Source organism: Chrysemys picta, chromosome 7, assembly GCF_011386835.1.
Source record: "Chrysemys picta bellii isolate R12L10 chromosome 7, ASM1138683v2, whole genome shotgun sequence".
Taxonomy (NCBI): Eukaryota; Metazoa; Chordata; order Testudines; family Emydidae; genus Chrysemys; species Chrysemys picta.
Genome location: NC_088797.1, coordinates 74,952,478 through 74,971,700, shown reverse-complemented (window position 1 = coordinate 74,971,700; position 19,223 = coordinate 74,952,478). Strand labels below are relative to the sequence as shown.

The 19,223-nt window shown below is 40.0% G+C and overlaps 1 protein-coding gene across 3 annotated transcripts in view; it reads left to right on the top strand.

The window, feature by feature from the left end:
• Window positions 1–19,223, top strand: part of OGDHL (oxoglutarate dehydrogenase L) — a 110,359-nt gene that overhangs the window by 28,421 nt on the left and 62,715 nt on the right. For all 3 annotated transcript variants that reach the window (XM_005294012.3, XM_005294013.5, XM_024106956.3), the window contains exons 4-6: window positions 7,636–7,738; window positions 16,190–16,305; window positions 18,257–18,411. In XM_005294012.3, coding sequence (XP_005294069.1) covers window positions 7,636–7,738; window positions 16,190–16,305; window positions 18,257–18,411 — 374 coding nt within the window. The remainder of the gene's footprint in view (window positions 1–7,635; window positions 7,739–16,189; window positions 16,306–18,256; window positions 18,412–19,223) is intronic.

Here is a 19,223-nt window from a genome sequence, read left to right as displayed (position 1 = left end):
ATGGAACTTGTTCTAGAGAACTTTGAAAGATTTGATTTAATCTATGTTGAAATGGAAGTTGTACTTTCTCAGTCATATTATAAATCTTCAGATGCTCATCTTAAAGATGATATCTTCCTGGTTGTTTGTTAATTATTCCGAACAATGAGCCACTTAATTTTTAAAAATTGATTTTACTCTTACACTGCAATTTTTTTTAGTCCAGCGTGAGGTCGCTAATAAATATAACTGTTTACAGCAATAATTTTGCACAATTGTTTCTGCTTGCAAGCTGTGATTCTTTGAAGCTTCATAATTTTAAGGGTCTTGGAATATGATGAACATTACAAAGTTATGAGCTCTTTGCTGGGAAGAGCAAGCTCAAAGATTGAATATGAATGTATATTCTTAAGTAGGGCCAAATATAGCAGTGGTCCTATGTGATGTACATTAGTAAGAAAATGGGTGTAAATTGTAAAGTAATGCAACCTATACCAGTTTATTTAGGGGACTTGCTGTATCTTGGACATTCCCATCAGTTACTATCTGCTGCACCTCTTTACCACTCCCACTCCCCATCACCTATGAGGTGTGAGTTAGTCATTTTGCCAAATTGAGGCAGGTAAAACCACTGTACTACTTATGCCTGATGTGTAAATTATATTACCATTCACTTCACTGCACAATTTACCCCAGAGACTACCATTGAAACCTGCATCTGGTTACCCCAGGTTTGAGTTTTGTCCTCACTGACACAGCAGATTCTAAACACAGGCTGAACTTTGGTGTGATCTCAAGAAATCAGCTGGGTTCTTTATTTTTTAAAAAAAAAGTAATGAGCACAATAAGAAAATAAAATGTACAAACAAACTGCTTCCATATCCTCTTCTGTTATATCTTTTATTATTTCAAACAGAGGTTTTCAAGCTATGTTGGGTGGAGTGGTCGAAGCAGCCTGTCCTAGTGGTCTGTAGAATTAAATGTTGGTTTTTTTATGAAATGGTCTGCAAAACAAAACAGTTGGGGGAACCCCCTGATTTTTGAAGGCATAGAGACAATTAAGCTTATTGGAATTGTTGGAATTTTCCTTAATAGGGTGAGGAGGAAACCAATATTTGACAACATTAAAACACCTTTGAAAAGAATTCCCTTCTGTGCATTCACCCTTGCACTAGTATGTAAAGTATTAACTCATTTCATAACACATTGTAAATTTGTATGCATTATTCTTCACACAGCATTATCACAAATTTTTTTCTATTTCAATAATTTAGCTTATTTTTAGTATTAATATTGAAAACCAGAAACACTGTCAGACTTGTGATTTACATGCGTCCCTAAAAATGTGTCTTGAAATTGTTTTGCCAAGAGTGGCAAATATTCTTCAAATGATAAATCTAAGTATGATGCAGAAGTACTTCTTTTGACATTTACTGTCACTGAATGTAATAATTAAATATTTTTTAGCCAGATGGCTTTTTGTGAGACTTTTACTGTTATACCTCATGTGATTTATGTTATGTTGTCTTGGAATAGCTATCTATTACAGAGATTAATTAACAGAAGATAATTGAAAATGTTAATATCCATAGAAAATTGTTTCCCTTTGCTTTTTATTACTTCCCTCTTTCCTGAGTTTGTGCAGTTGATCAGGATAAAACCTGTAAATGGCAGAAAATAAAAATAATACCCAATGGAAATATATTGAGAGGCTCAATCTTGCAAGCTCTACCTATAGGAAATATTGCTTACTACCATGAGTTCAGATGAGATTACTCGCAGTAATAAGTATTAGGTTTCAGTCAGAAGTGTTTGCTGGATTGGGTCCTGAAGATGAAATCCTGGTCTTAATCGGTGAATTTTATCACTTACTTCAGTGAGATCAGGATATTAGACTATTACCCTACCATGTCAGAGACCAGCATGACTTTGGAGAGGTCATCCTAGCCTAGAGGAGGGTGGATATGCTCCATGGTGAAGGAGGGGAGGGAACACTGTTGAACTAGGAAATTGCTGTATCCATCTAACTGATCCAGCTTAAAGCACTGGCATCTCCTTGCTTTCAGGAAGTCAGAATCAAAGGGCAGGGAGAGAGCGAGCAGAAGCTGAAATTTTCAGTTTGTCTAAACACTATCTCATGAAAACTGGGCACAACAGGGCACATTTTTCTTTTTTGCACCATTTTAGCTGATTACAAGAGGATTTCTCTTAATTTACTTTTAAATGGCTCTGGTGAGAATTAAAAATTACTGCAAAACATCTTGTACATCTAAAAATGTATATTTTTTCCCTATTTTATTAGTGGGAGTCCTAGTCAGTTGTGTTCCTGTTTAGAAAGGATACAATGGAGTTTTACCTTCTTGTTCAGTTTTCTACAAAGCCTTTATAAGTGGCAGTCCTGCTGCACTTCATGCATTCCTTGCTTTGAAAGCCTTCTTTCACGTTTTAATTTAATCTAAAGTACTAGAATAATAAGCAATTTAGTGTAACATGGCATCCTTGCTAGATCATCAATAGCGGAGATTGAACCTGGGACCTCTGTTCATAAAAGCATGAACCTGTACTGCCTGAGCTAAAAGACTTAGCTCTGTTAGCTCAAAGTCAGTAGCATATTCAAGAACTTCCCATGACTAGGGAGGGACTGCGTAAGCATAATTTACATTTAACTTTTAATACATTTATTGACTCCTGCATCACAGTTCTAGTAACAATTGCCCAGCACCATTACCTCTTGTCCAAAGTCTGGGGGTGGGTTAGTCAGTAGCCAGTTATTAATGGCTCTCATTTCAGACTGTCTCAGCTGAATTTCCACACCATTCTTTTGGGCTACTTTTTTTTTCCTGAGAAACTCTATTGCATGCCATTGCCATAAGTTTATATGCATAGGGTAGAGTTTAGGAACCTTAATATCCCACTTATTTTGTAGCGAGGGCATGTGTATATATATTTTAAACATTGATATAAATAGTATTAATGTAAATGTTGATATAGGGGAACTCTGTGCTATTCCATGGAACTAGCCCTGGAGAGGGGGACTTCTCTTGAAGGACAAAGGGAAAATATAGTCTCTAAACTTGATTCCAAGGTGACAGGTTTAATCAGCTCTACAATATGCCTAATTTCTGCTGAACCCATGAGCAAGAATCCCAGATTTGCTTGCAAATTATGGCTCCTTTCACATGGCAGTTTCCAGGCTCATGACTTGTCATATTTAATTTTAAAAATTAAACACAGCCTTGAAGCTCTCAGCCCTGATTGGTCCAACCAGTCATATGGGGATCAATTTGTCTTCCTTTTAGCTTCATTTATCATGGGCAATGATTAGAATTCTGGAATCAGAACATGTTTTTTCTATTATTTGGCTCTTTCTTGGGAAAGATGCATGAATGGGGAAGAAGACTTTTTAAAAAATATTTTCTCCCACACTGCTGCAACATTGAACCTGAATTTCTTTGCCACCCTCCCCCCTCTATTTGTATCTTGTAAACTAAATCAATGTGAAGTAGCAATTGAAAAAAGAAAACTTATATGCTATATCAAGCATTTTGTATTGTAATAGACAATGTTACTCTTTTGTGCTTTCAATGAACCATGTGATCATCAAATAGACTTATGAATACTGGGCACTTTATGTGTATGCATATATAGCTGCTGCAGAAATGAAATGCTGAATTTTCTTTCTGGAGTGTAGAGTTACCTAAACACGGATGAAGCTGAAGATTCTGTTCCATCTTGAGCATCAACAGAATTGTTTGCTCAGTTCTAATCAAATACCCTTGTATAACCATTGTAAACAGTGAGGTTGCACAGGTGTCATCAAGAGCGTAATGTGACCTGCAGAACTTTTAATAGCGGTGATGACGCACGACAACTCTGGCTTGATCAATGCTAAATTTACAAGACAGGCAATTGTAGAACGATGTTTTGTTTAGTTTCTTTTCTTTGTAAACAGCACGTCATATGGAAAATGATGGCATTTTAACAGTCACTTTTAAGAGTACAACTGCATTTTAAGAAATGTTCACAGTTGCTACCTCTTGAACTAACATTCTAGTTCAGCCCTTGGTATTATAGTTTATTTTCACTGAAGTTTAGGATACTAGTATATTGAATGAAATTGTAGTCAAGTGACTCATAATTTATCCATTATTTTAAAAAATAAGCTGTGTATGGAAGTTTTATATTGGTACCTGAAAAGGGAAATGAAAAGAATGTCAAATTACTATTATAAAATATATACATGGTTCCTTAAATTTGCCCAGAGCTTTACGGAACATAGGTAAATTGTAATCTCTATCAGAAATTGCTGCTTATGTACAATTCAAAAATTAAACTGAAAGGTAAGCAAGATAGAGAGAACATAATTGCTTATGACCCCAGTGTTGAGGTCAGTGTTCATAATAGGGATTATTGGGGTATATAGCCAGCGACAGTACTCCTTATTTTCTGTTCATAGGGCACTACGTTGTGAAACTTAACATTTAGTGGGGTGTGTATCTCCAACTAAATATATACCCCCAAATAAAAACCACAAAACAGAGGACCAAAATAATGCCACCATGGCCAAATAATGGAGGAAAAAATGGTGGTTAAAGGCATATTTTAAAAATTAATAGTTTGGTCTTACTGAGGGCAATAAAAAGGAGCATAAACTCTGGCAAGTAAAGTGTAAAAGTACAATAAGGCAGGCTAAAAAAGAATCAGAAAAGCGACTAGCTAAGAATGCAAAAAACTAACAGCAAATTTTTTTACATCAGAAGCAGAAAGCCTGACAGTAAGTGGGTGCACTGAACAATTGAGGTGCTGAAGGAGCACACAAGGAAGACAAGCCCATTGCAGTGAAGCTAAATGAATTCTTTGCATCGGTCTTCACTGTAGAGGAGCTGGGGGAGATTCTCACACCCAAGCCATTCTTTTTAGGTAACAGATATGAGGAACTGCCCTAGATTGAGATATCAGTAGAGGAGATTTTGGAACAATTTGATAAAATAAACAATAAGAAGTCACCAGGACAAGATGGTATTCACCCAAGAGTTCTGAAGGAACTCAAATATGAAATAGCAGAACTACTAACTGTTGTATGTAACCTATCACTTAAATCAGCCTGAGTAACAGATGACTGGTGTGGGGAAAAAGAACTAGGGGGCCTTCCTTTTAATGATCAAAGTGATTCTAAAGGCCCAAATTCAGACCCTCTAACAGAGGATTGTTATGCTGACTGCCTTTACAAAAAGCAGTACAGGCCAGAGCCTGAACAAGACTGAACTGCACAGTTCTCTGCCAAATTCGGTCAAGGGTTATGGCCAGAGAAGGGAGGGGGAGTAAACAATGCAAAAGACCTCTGCACTTAATAACTGCTTTAGCAACATAATAACCGCTTGTTTATGAAATGTAATAACCACTTAATATGAAGAAATTACTTTGCAAAGGCTAACTCCTCCTGTAGTTCCAGCTATCTGCAAATTCAGCCAATCATATATTTTCTTTGAGCGTCCTGTGTTAACCCCCTATGCCCATAACCATAAAACCGTGGAAAGATGATATGTACTCTAATGAGAAATACCCCTAAATTGGTGCCAAGTAACACCCCTAAAGGAAAACACCAAGTGACCCCTTACCTAGTATGTACCCAATTCTCGTAAAATAATAAGGAAGGTACCAGGAATAGGGGGGCTGACCCCAGCTTTAATTTCTCGCAAATGACGTATAATTTGTACTTTGCTTGCGGTTTGACGGAATAAATGCCGCCTCTGTGCGGTCCTAGGTGTGTCAGTTCTCGGACTGTCACCCCAACGCGTTTGGTATGTATTGCAATAAATAAAGCCTCGGGCTTGAGTCTGTGAACTAAAATCAATGCGTGGGTGATTCTTTCCACGACACTGGAGAGTAGCTAATATAACACGCATTTTTAAAAACGCTCTAGAGGCGATCCTGGTAATTACAGACCAGTAGGCCTAACATCAGTACTAGGCAGACTGATACTTTTGTTCTTTACTATAGTTTCAACCAGACACATAGGTGAACATGATACAGTGGGGAAGAATGAACATGGCTTTGGTAAATGGAAATTATGCCTCGCCAATCTATTAGAATTATTTGAGGGTGTCAACGAGCATGTGGACAAAGGTAATCCAGTTGATATAGTGTACTTGGACTTTTAGAAAGCCTTCGACAAGTCCCTCGCCCAAAGGCTCTTAAGCACAGTAAGCAGACCTGAGATAAGAGAAAAAGTCCTCTCATGGATCAGGAATAATTGCTCAGTTTTCACAGTGGAGACACATAAACAGCAGGGTCCCCAGAGGAATTGTACTGGAACCTGTGCTGTTCAACATATTCATAAATGTTCTGGAAAAAGGGGTGAACAGCAAAGTGGCAAAATTTGCAGACAACACAAAATTACTCAAGACAGTTAAGTCAAAAACTGACTTCAGAAAGTTACAAAGGGGATCTCACTAAACTGGGTGACTGTGCAACAAAATAGCAGATGAATTCAATGTTAAGTACAAAGTATTGCGCCTTCGAAAAATAATCCCAATTATACATACAAAATGATGGGATCTAAATTAGCCGTTATCACTCAAAAAAGAGGTATTGGCGTTATGGTGGATAGTTCCCTGAAAACATCCGCTCAATGTGCAGCAGCAATCAAAAAAGCTAACCGAAGGTAAGGAGCCATTAGGAAAGGGATAGATAAGAAAGAAAATATCATAATGCTGCTATATAAATCCATGGTATGCCTGCACCTTGAATACTGTATGCAGTTCTGGTCACCCCATAAAAAAAAATTATTAAATTGGAAGAGGTGCCAGAGGAGGGCAACAAAATGCTTAGGGGCTTGGACCAGCTTCATACAAGGGGGAAGAAAAAATACTGGGATTGTTCAGCTTAGAAAAAAGATGACTAAGGAGGATATGTTAGAGATCTATAAAATCTGAATGGTATGGAGAAAGTGAATAGGGAAGTGTTGTTTACCCCTTCACAATAACACAAGAATTAGGGATCACCTGATGAAAATAATAGGCAGCAGGATTTAAAACAAATATAAGGAAGTACCTCCCACAATGCGCAATCAACCTGTGGAACTCATTCCCATGGAATGTTGTGAAGGCCAAAAGTATAAGTGGGTTCAAAAAAGAATTCGATAAGTTCATAGAGGATAGATCCATCAATGGTTGTTAGCCAAGATGGTCAGGAACACAACACCATGCACTGGATGTCCCTAAACCTCCAATTGCCAGAAACATCTGGCACTGGCCACTGACAACAGGAAGCAGAGAAATGGGAAAGGAGGACAGAATGCACCGCAGGCTGACTCAACAATTCAAATCTGCCCTTCCATTGGGAAATGCCTGCCTCAACTGTGACAAGAGCTGTGGATCAGGGATTGGTCTAACTGGCTATCGTTTTATGGAAAATAATCATCCTCGAACTCTGAGGGATTGTTGACTACTACTGGGCTAGATGGACCATTGGTCTGGCCCAGTATGGCTGTTCGCAAGGTTTTTGTGTGTGTATATGTTTGGTGATTCCATGAGTTATCTGTGTGTCAGGGGCACAAATATTGGCGAGTTCTCCCTTTTTACTGACTTTATTTATCATGATTTTTTTTGTCTTGGTGTCTCTCTTCCCTCTTCCTACCTAATTGCACCCATTTAGATCCGTGGACATCATGTGGCTCAGCTGGATCCCCTAGGAATCTTGGACGCAGACTTGGATTCATTTGTTCCATCTGATTTAATCACTACTATTGATAAACTGGGTGAGAACTTCAAACTACTTTATATAAATCAATATGTTTGGCCAGAGGCATGTCTCGTGGTACAATGTATCCTCTGGAGGGAGTCACTAGGCAAGATAATTACAACTGAGTATTTTGTTTTCCTTAGATAGGACAACTATTAATTAGTGAAATGTTCCTCTAACCTTGTGTATTATTTTATGATAAATCACTGTGACTTTGCTTTGATTGTGATACGTTTTATGTGAATCTAACCATTGACCACTCCTCAGGGAAATTTGAAAATAGAGCATTCCCTCATTCTTGCACTACCTATTTGTAGATGCAGCTGTAGCTCATTGTTCAAGCTTGGGGAGATCAAGCATGCTTTTAGAACATTAGGGAATAGAGTGTGGATTGGCTGATGAGATGGTAATATATAATGTGAATTTGGCAATTTGAACAGATATATTGCAAGAGGATGGCTAAATCATTCCAGTGAAGCTTCTCCCTTCGCAGTTGGTTGCCACTGCATGGTATTTAGTTGGAACTTTTATTGTGGGGGGAGGGGAGCATGAGGGACAATGGAATTAAGAACAAGTGCATAGTAAATGAACAGTTACACAATGCCCATGGTATCTTCCTACTGTATTAAAAGGATAGGAAACAATCATACACAGTACATGGTTCTGGACCACATCTAAAGCAACTAATAGATATAGACATTTCTATAATTGCACATCACTCTGGTTTGAGTGCTATGTGGCTGAGATCTTAATTGTCAACTGAATCAAATTCAAAATGCATCCTATTCATTGTTATGTAAGGGCTAGTTTCTATTATTATCTTTAGTCATATGGTCTTATTGTTATGACTTAGATATTTCCAAAAAACATATTGGCCTGAAGAGTGATATTATAAACATGCTAAAATCTTAATACAATAGTTCAGTGATTAATACTTCTGTGGAATAGCAGACTGCATTTCCATGAATGAATCTTTTCGTGAACGATACAGGAGCTACATATTTTTAAAAATAGTTTTGATACGTTTTCTGAATAAATGAAGAGATACCCAAACTAGTGTCTTAGTCGTCTCAATATGTATCTCATCTTCTTTTCTTAATTAGAAGAATCTGTCCAAGCTGTAATAGAGATTGTAAAATTTTGAACAGATTGTAAATCTCAGTCTTGCAGTCATCACTTAAAAGTGTCTTAGAGCAGCGGTTCTCAAACTTTAGCAACCCAAGAACCCCCATTTTGATTTACAATTTTTCACAAGCCCCCTGCTCAGCCCCAGGCCATGCCCCTCCTCTTCCCTGCCTCTTTCTGCCCCCTCCCCTCTGAACGTGCCCCATCCCTGCTCCTCCCCCTCCCTCCCAGAGCCTCCTGCACACCACTGAACAGCTGTTCAGTGGCATGCAGGAGGTGCTGGGAGGGAGAGGGAGGAGTTGATCAGTGGGGCCGGTGGCCCTGGACATGACTCCCTGACCTGGACTCCAGCTTGAGAAATCCTGTCTTAGAGGAATAATGCAGTGTGTCCTGGTTCTCCAGGAATTGCTTTAGCTTTCTTAGATGGCATTTGTTTCAGAGATGAAGCAACATGATCAATATAGTAGCCAGTGTTTTGAAAAGTTAAAGAAATGTTAAAATAAAGTGCACCTGCTAAAAAAAAATCTTCTATCATTGGAGCCTAAAATCTATCTTTAGTTGTCTTAAATTCAACTTACCTATCTACCTTTAATTTCTGATCTTTCTTTTTTTGTATGGGAAAATTTGGACAGGAGATCAAATATGGTGCAAAGAGTGGATAAGCAGCATTCTAACAGATCTCTACTTTATTTTACATCTGTAATCCTCTTGGCCCTTTCCTCTTCTAGCCCATCATCTCTTTGGAGGAGAGTGGGGCTTTCCTGGTGCTGCTGTCTTCGAGTGTGGGGGGAGAGCTGGCCAACATTGGCCTGCCCACAAAATTTCTAAAGAAGAGCCATGCAGTGCACATTCCCATCTCCATGTATTTTCTTTCTTACACTTTATATCTCTTCCCCTCTCTTTTTTTTTTAAGTGACCCATGTAGCTTAGGGAGAGGGTCAGAAGCAGATGGCATTAATTTGATTAGAGTGATGTGCAGGAGGAATGCTGCTAGTCAGTGATATCTCTTAGCTCTGCACTCCAAAGGCCAGATAGATAAAACCCTGTAGTACTCTAGGCTAAGGAGAGCAAACAGATACTTCAGATGTTTTTTTCTTAGATCTAAAGAATAGTACCCAGTTCTAGCTTTCATTAATGACACTGTTTCATGCATGACTAAGATTCATTCTGGGGTGGCCAAACCTTTTGTCATGTGCCCAGCCATTACAGTCAATCTATGAGCCTAAATTGTCAAAGGATTTCTATTCTCTCTGGTTGATGCATTATTTCCCCTCACTTTACCTTTGCTTCCCTCTTTGAAGTCTGTGTGTGTGTGTGTGTGTGTGTGTGTGTGTGTGTGTGTGTGTGTGTGTGTGTGTCTGTGTGTTGCTATTGGGAGAGTCCGTTTTTTTCTCTCTTGTAGTCCCTTCTGCTACCAGGGGTGGCAGCAAGAAGCTTGAGGGCACTTCATAAAGGCCTGCACCTGCCCTGCACAGAGCTTTGCTGGGCACTGACAACTGCAGCACTATGTTGAAAGCTTTGTGAGGAAGCAGAACTGGACTGAGTTTAAAGCCCAGAAAGTCATGTAATATGTAAAGCTAACTGAGATGAGACCCCAGAACAGAGAGACTCCCAGTTTTCTGGGTGATATGATCATCTTGTGAGGGTGAGAGCCTTTCCTTCCCAGTCCCCTTTCAGGACAGGGAGAGACAGGTGCTGATCTATTTAAAATGGGTCTGTCTTTAATAATGAAAAATTAAAAAGGTGAGCAGGAAGGCAAAAAATCATGTCTGTCTTGCTAAAATTCATCAAGAAACCTGATGCAATACTAATGCAATGGATCCATTATGTGGGAGTTAGTGTTGCAGAGAACTCAAGGTCCATTTCCTCCACCAAAGCAATGATTAACGCTAGTGGTGTAAGTGACCATCTGGAGAAAGAAACGGACATGACTTTAACCTCCGTGGAAAAAATATTTGCAATACGTTTTCTTACTTCATTCTTGTGACACTATAAATGGAAAAAAAAAATCCTACAGTGACAAGATCTGGGTGGAAGTTACATTATGTAGAAAGCCCCTTTTCCTGCTTCATTCATTCCTAGCCCTCATGGGTCATAAGATTATTGGACTTGAAACCAATTATTGGTCCAGGGCTCAATATTGTCCATCCTGGGCCTTAGGTGAGTGTAATTTCTGTGTATAAATTTCATATACTGGATCAAAGCAGGAAATATTTCATGCACTCTTAAAAAAAAAAAAGGTAGCTGTTTGATTTTGCTTGGAGGTTTGGAGTGTTAAAACAAGTCCTAAGGGGATGGATTAATGGGCAGAGTGCAGATGAGGGAGTCAAAGCTACATGTTAAATGCAGGTTATTGCATGGCTCTCGCTGCCTCTCATGGCAAGTGTGTCCGTATAATCTCTCCATAACTCCAGTGAGTTTGGCTCATTTTGTTTTTCCTCATTTGATCATCATCTTTAAGGAGATTCAGTTTGTCTGGATCAGTTTTTCAGATTTGCTTGGCCAAAGGTTGTGTGTATAAGTGCTCTTTAATTTGGACTCATCTATGCCCCAGTGCCTTTTATAAGAGAATTCCAGAAGTTGGCTCTATAATCACTTTCTTAAAAAGGGTTACGCAGAACTCGTGGGGTAACCCAAGCATGGAGGATGCCAAAATAACTGCAGCCCTGCAAGGGAGTTTTAGTTAAGCTTCTCCAGGGGAGCATGATTTCTGCTAGAGCAGTAAGAGCTGAAGAAAACCCATTCTTAGTCCTTGGGGAGGCTCCCTTATCTGAGGCCTGGTCTACACTGGGGGGCGGGGGGGAGATCAATCTAAGATACTCAACTTCAGCTACAAGAATAGCGTAGCTGAAGTCGACTTATCTTAGATTGAATTAAAATTACTTACTTCGCGTCCTTGCGGCGCACCGCGGCTCTCCCATCGACTTTGCTTCTGCCTCTCGCCGAGCTGGAGTTCAGCAGTCGACGGGAGAGCAATCGGGGATCGATTTATCGCGTCTACACTACATGTGATAAATCGATCCCCGATAGATCGATCACTACCTGCCAATCCGGCGAGTAGTGTAGACGTACCCTTTGTCTGCTCTCTGGTACAAGTAAAATAATTGATATGCTAATAGCTGAGGAGTAATAATATCTATATTATTAAATTAATATAAAATTAACAAAATATAGGTAATTTAAAATTAAAATCCTTGCATCACCTTATGCTATGTGCAGTCTGCTACTGCTGATTATGGTACCTGTTAGAAATGCAAGGCACAAAAAGCAGCTATAGATGGGGAGGGGCTGTTGTCATAGGGATTGTGGGAAAAGAGGAGGGTTCCAACCTAAAACAGAGGTGGCAGAAATACTTAGCGTCCCCTAATATTAATGTTTAGGACATGGAGCTTTGACCTACCAGGCAGGGGCGTGGTCTATATCTTTTGTCATGTTAATCACAGACTAGATGACAGTAGAGGTGACTTGACCTCTGGTGGCTTTATGTGAGAGCTCAATACTTGGGCAAGGTGAAGAAGGTGCATTGCATGCATTGTCACTGTCAGTGGCACAGGTTAGTGGCTTCACAGGTGCATGCTATTAGCTAGCCTTATGCAGGTCAAGGAGCCATTCTGTGATTCCTTCTCGGTAAAGTGACACACATGTTGCCTTGAGGGGAGTGCAGGGTTTTTCCCCCTCTTGGGATGATTTAATTTCTCTTTGTTGTTTACATTTTCTATAAAAGGAAAGCCTCAGGCACTCAGGATCCCAGCTGTATTATCTTCATTGTGAAAAATAGTCTGCACTTTAATCAAAAGTGAGAGGTCTTTATTTCCTCCAATATGAGACACCATCAGAACCCTGATGAATTTGGCTCCCAGACTCATGCATTGCATGTGAGAGATTAGTTTATGTTCTCATTCTCAGCCTGCTGGGAAGAGAGATGGCAGGGAGAGCACAAAAGTCCTTCAGGGCAGTGGTTCTGAACCATGGGTCTGGCACCCCCTGGGTCTGGCACCCCCTGGGGGGGCTGTGAGCAGGTTTCAGGGGGTCTTCCAAGCAGGGCCAGCATTAGACTCTCTGGTGCCCAGTGCAGAAAGCCAAAGCCTCACTGCATGGGGCTGAAGCCCGAGGCCTTGAGCCCCACCACCTAGAGCTGAAGCTGAAGCCTGAGCAATGTAGCTTCGCAGGGGCCCCTGTGGCATAGGGCCCCGGGCAATTGCCCTTCTTGCTACCCTCTAACGCCGGCCCTGGCTTTTATATGCAGAAAAACAGTTGTGACACAGGTGAGGAGTGGAGTTTTTTATAGCATGTTGGCAGAAAGAGAGAGGTTGAGAACCCCTGCTTCAGGGTATCCGGGCAATTGCCCTTCTTGCTACCCTCTAACGCCGGCCCTGGCTTTTATATGCAGAAAAACAGTCGTGACACAGGTGAGGAGTGGAGTTTTTTATAGCATGTTGGCAGAAAGAGAGAGGTTGAGAACCCCTGCTTCAGGGTATCCAGAGCATACATGTACTTAAAGTCATGCTAAGCTTCAAGTTCAATTCAGACTATTGGCATGGCTTCTCTGAACCTCAGAAATAATGCTATGTGAAATCCTGGGCATCTTGGAAAAACTAACAGGAACGTGACATCACAAGAAACAGGAAGGGATGGCATGTTTATAAGTGATGGTGGCATGTAAGTGTGTGTCTGGTGGGATGTATGATATGAATATGTTAGCAGAAGAAGGAAGTTGGAGGGTGTATGATGGGATGATTCCCAGGCTCGCTGCTAAGTGTTCCCCAGTAGTTCCTGATAGACCAATAAGGAAACTTACGAAGAGCCTCTAATGACCACACAAGATACTTGAATATCATGGCCAGCAATACATATCTCCTGTATGTAGTGTCCCATCATGCATCAGTTCCCTTTAGGAGTTATATTTACAATATAGCTAGTTGCGAGAACACATTTTGCAAAATACTAATGCCTAAAAATACCTTCAGTGAGGCTTAAGTTCAAAGGTCCCTATCCCTTTAAACCTGAAGTGATGCTGTAATAAATATGCAGTGCTGAGATAAAAGACACAGCTGTGTTATTTGTGTCCACATCACTTCTATTACATGTTCCATTGTTCACATGACAGCACATGAAAATCCTACTAAGTTGGAGAGTGAGTCAGCAAAGAAACAAATAAAAGTAAAGTTGGTGGCACTTCGTTCTTTGCTTTAGTGTTACAGACTCCGAACTAAATCTCCTAAAAAAAGAAGAACAGGAGGACTTGTGGCACCTTAGAGACTAACAAATTTATTAGAGCATAAGCTTTCGTGGACTACAGCCCACTTCTTCGGATGCATCCGAAGAAGTGGGCTGTAGTCCACGAAAGCTTATGCTCTAATAAATTTGTTAGTCTCTAAGGTGCCACAAGTCCTCCTGTTCTTCTTTTTGCGGATACAGACTAACACGGCTGCTACTCTGAAACCTTTCTAAATCTCCTAAGTACTAGTAAACTGAACTGATTCAATTCTGTGTGTGTCTGTCTATATATGCACCTTTTTCAAATTTAAAGTGAAAAATGAAGTGCTATTTATCTACAGTTACCATTTTTACTTATTTTACTACTTTTAAATGAAAAGATTACGTATTGGTAATAACAATATCAATGAACTGACACTGTTGCATGGTAAGTAGTGCACTGAGTTCCATAGTGGTTTGGTCTTTAAATTGCTTAGTTCTCTTCCCCTTTCTAGAATTTGAACTTTGATCCCTTTTTTCTTTCCTTGTTAACTCTTAGATCTCTGGGTATTATTCAGGCTGTCAGTCAATGAATGCAAAAGTACTTGCTTACAGTTTGTGTTCAATCTGTAGTGGGTTAAGATTGAGTTTCCTCGTGCAGAACCCTCACCATGTACTTTGAGCCACGCTGTGATGCTTGTTGTCTTGTTCATACCTCATTTCTTGGAACTGCAAAAGATAGGTTAAAGATTGGCAGAAACTGATTTCTTGGCTTGGCAGGTTCAGAGATCCCTAAATCAAGGGTGGAGATGATGCATTCTTTTCACAGTACCTGGCCTTGAGAGAAACTCTGATTTATAAACCATCTGGTTCAAATCTGAAGTTATTGGTAGGACTTTTGTTACTAATAGCAAAGCCAGGGGCAATTCACCTCCTAACATTAAAATGAGACCCTAAGATGTTTTCCCCTGTGGGCTTCCAGGTCAAATGTAAAATAGATAAGCTGTTTGATGGCAGGTGTAAAATAAATTGATAATCTCAGTGAATATCCCCATCTTGTAAACTAATTGGCATTCTAGTTGGCAGTCTCAAAAGCCAAGGACTGAATGTGTGTTTAATGCAATTATAGCCCAGCTTCTGTTGCATCTCTGATAAACACGTATGTTATTCCTTCAATCTGGATTTTCTTCAATCTGTATAATTACTTCTGATTTTTGCTGCGGCTGCTATTTTTAGGCAATGGGAACAGTAATTTATTGTATTGCCCAGTGGTTGTATAAAAGCATTCTATTGGCTAAAAGGCTATTAATTATTTTATTTGTCATGATCTTACTTATAGACTTTCTAATTTTTACACTTTTAGGTTGTAGGAAGAGTTTCAAGGAATACAACTTTATGGACCTATCATTGTTTTCAAAAGAATATAAAGAGAGATTTTAAGAGGAGAATTGCCAGAAGTACCTGGAATGAACTCAAATATAATATGTATTTTTGTGTTCCCAAAAATGCATTGGGCACACACACAAAAATAATAGTAGTAAGGGTATTGTCCAGTCCCTCCCTGAAAAAGCTTCCAGTTTAAATTTAGAAATTACATCAGTGAAGATCATAAAGTAAAAATTTGTGAAGGTAGGACAAGGGTTATGGTGTGATGGGTTAACCTATGTATGCATCTTGAATCTGTTTAAAACTCTTTTTTTCTTGTATTGCCACATTTCATGGCAGAAGTGAGTTAAGATGAAATTAAAAAAACAAAACAAAAAAACCCTAAAGTAATAGGAACTTGGAACATAGTGAAGGTGCCATATTATTCCCCATGTTGAAGGTTTTCTGTCACGTGCAGCCTTCCATTGGAATATTGTACCACTTGCTTGCATAGCAGATACCAATCAATAGATGAGATTTGCTCCTTCATCTGATAAACATCTTGAAAACTCTGCCAATGTGCTTGTTAAATATGGATTTCTCCAAATGTGTGGTGTGCATTACAATCTGGCAATTCAAAATATTTTCCCTTTTCCCAAAGGGTAAGGTGTGTTACAGCCTGCTTAAACTTTCACTGTGTATTGTCTTGACCAGGACATACTGCCTCTTCAGCTTGTGCTTTTTGTCTCCCCGCCCCCTCTCACCAATTGACACACTGTAGGGCTTTATGGTTTGCATGAATCTGACTTGGACAAGGTTTTTCGGTTGCCTATAATCACCTTCATAGGAGGAGATGAGACTGCTCTTTCTTTACGAGAGATCATCAAGCGGCTGGAGGTCAGTGTGGTGATTTATCTTGTGTAACTGCTTTCGTCCAGATGGAAGTGAGCTGCTGTTGTCAGTTTGTATATTATGAAATTGGTCCATCCCACTTCAGTTGATAATAGGACACATAAGAGAATGTCAAATGGCATTAAAGGTGACCCTTGAGCAGTGGGTCTCAACACAGCCCAATCAGCACAGAGCCCATGACACATCTCAGGGCCATACAGATAGTATTGGATGCAGCCCACATAATACATTGTGGGCTACATATGTGGTCCTCAATGGTAAATAGGTTGAGGACCACTGCCCTAGAGTTTTTATAAATGGTAGAAGCCGTCGTGTCATCTTTCAAATGCCCCAAATAATCAGAGTAATGGAGGAGGTGGTAGTGGGCCATGCAGCATAATACTAACATAGGCCCTATTCCTGCAAAGGGATCATGCTAGCCGATCGCTTTGCAGGATAAGGGCCCTTAAAACATTCCTTTGTGTTTTCTTTGGGTCTGTCAGAGACAAACTCCTTGTAGGCCACTAGCTTCCATTCCATGTATTTCCCCAGGATGCATTGTGAGCTCGATCCTGCAGCCTTGACATCAGTGTGACTTTTTCCTGTGTAATGATTTTGGGATTGGGCCCTAAACTCACCTCAATACAGATTGGAAACGGTTTGTATGATAGTGGCTTCCCCCCCACTCTTGCATAGTTTATATTTTTTTCCCAATAGCTGATGTAATTATGCCGTATGAATTCAGTGAAACTCGAAATGTTTAACAAAATAATGCAGGAAGAACCCAAAATGAGAAAAAAGAACATTAGAAATGAAGCAATACAGTGCCTGATCTTGCCGGATGCTCCTTTTGAAGTACTGAATGCTCTCACCATTGGCTCTTCAGCACTTTGCAAGATCCGACTCATAGCACATACAGGGGCATTGTAGGGGATCCATTGTCATTTTCTACATTGCAGACTTGGAATGTATCTTTTCAATTTGCTTTGTGCCTGTCTGTCTTATCTCCCTGCTATTTGTGTGGCAATTTTAAAAAATACCAGGCTTTTAAAATCTATTTGTACATCACATATTCATGAAACAAAACATGCTATAAAGGGGGGGGGAAATCATTTAATTGCAGAAGTTTGGATTGGCTTTGTCAACATTATCACAATCAGACTTTCTTGTATATTTGGATTTGGTGCTTTTTTTTCCTGTAAAAATCTCTGTATTTGGTGCTCCTATTAACTTCCTCTTTTATGTATAATATATCTGTCCAGTGAACATATCCTCTAAAATAATAGAAAACTTATAAATACACACAATGCCAAACTAAGGAGTTACTTCCAAAATATGTTGATTTTTCCATTATCAAAGACAAAATTAGGTAACTTCCCTTACCCTTTCAGTGTGGTTGGAAATCTGAAACTGATTTCTAGCCTTGTAAGAATTGACAGCTATCAAACAATTTGCATGGGGCTTCATACATATCTTTTCACTGTCTTTATTACTTGATTTCAGGTGATTTTTTTTTTTAAACCCTTTGGATATATTTTGATAACGGATTTGAATTTTTTCCTGGAGCATCCAAAGCAATGACTGATTTTTTTTTTTTGTCAGTTAGATGAACTTCATCAATTAGTTTAGTGCATATATATTGACCTACTTTTAATGGTTATTACCAGGTGTGAAAAATCTTCCAGATTCCAAGTGTCTGAAATATTAGTTTCTGTGTTGAAAGTTTGTGGGACTTGGGAACAGGCAAATTTAGGATTTAGTAAAAGAACTGAATTGCTTACAGCCCCTAGGAAGAATTAATACAAAGAGGAGGGAAATTGCATTTTAATACAGGGAGGTGGTGGGAATGATAATGTAAATAAACTATTTGCTTTAATTTTAAAATATCTGTTCTACTTCTCCCAATCCATGAACTCCCAAAGTTGTAAGTTTCTGGACTTCATGTTTCACCTCCTAGAATACGTACTGTCAGCACATTGGACTGGAATTCATGTTCATCAATGACGTGGAGCAATGCCAGTGGATCCGGCAGAAGTTTGAAACTCCTGGTGTCATGAAATTTACAAATGAGGAAAAAAGGACATTGTTGGCTAGGCTGGTGCGCTCCATGAGGTATGTTGGGGTTTGTCCAGCAACATTTTGTTTTCTGTTTCTTTTGAGGGGAGGAAGGGATAGGTCACATTCTGGGATATTTCCATGGCTTTTGTAACACAGTTAGCAGCAAATTCACTGGTTTGTGTTGGAGGTTTGGGCAAATGTTTTAATAAACCAATCCATATAAATAGGTTAGCGTTCTTTTCAGACAAACTATGAAGAGTGGCTTTGAATGCTGTTGCTGAGCTTTCCCAGCCAGTCTTACCTTCTAAAGTACGTGATTGTCCACGATACTCTGTGTACTTTGCCTCACTCTGGTGCCCCAAAACTGAAAAGCCGTTGTAACTGGCCCTCTCAGAATTTCCCTGGTGTGAGGAGAATCCCCAGGTGGTGTGTAGAGTAGATGTGCTCATCCTGTATTGGACATAGGTGGCATGGCCAGGTTATCCCTGCAACCAACTGATGCTCTACTGCCAGAATGGCCCCTTGGGGTCAGGACAACCAGACATAACTTAGCGCAGTGTTTTTCAAACTGTGGGTTGCGACCCAGTACTGGGTCACAGCATGTAAGGCACTGGGTCATCTTGCTCTGGTCAGCACCGCCGACTGGGATGTTAAAAGTACCGTTGGCAGTGCTGCCCAGCCAAGGCAGGCTAGTGCCTACCTTTTCCGACACTGCGCTGTGCCCCGGAAGCGGCCAGCAGCGGATCTGGCTTCTAGGCAGGGGGGCCATGGGGCTCCACTTGCTGCCCCTGCCCTGAGCACCAGCTAATGGGAGCTGGGGAGGCAGTGCCTGTGGTCGAGAGTCGCACAGAGCCACTTGTGCACCT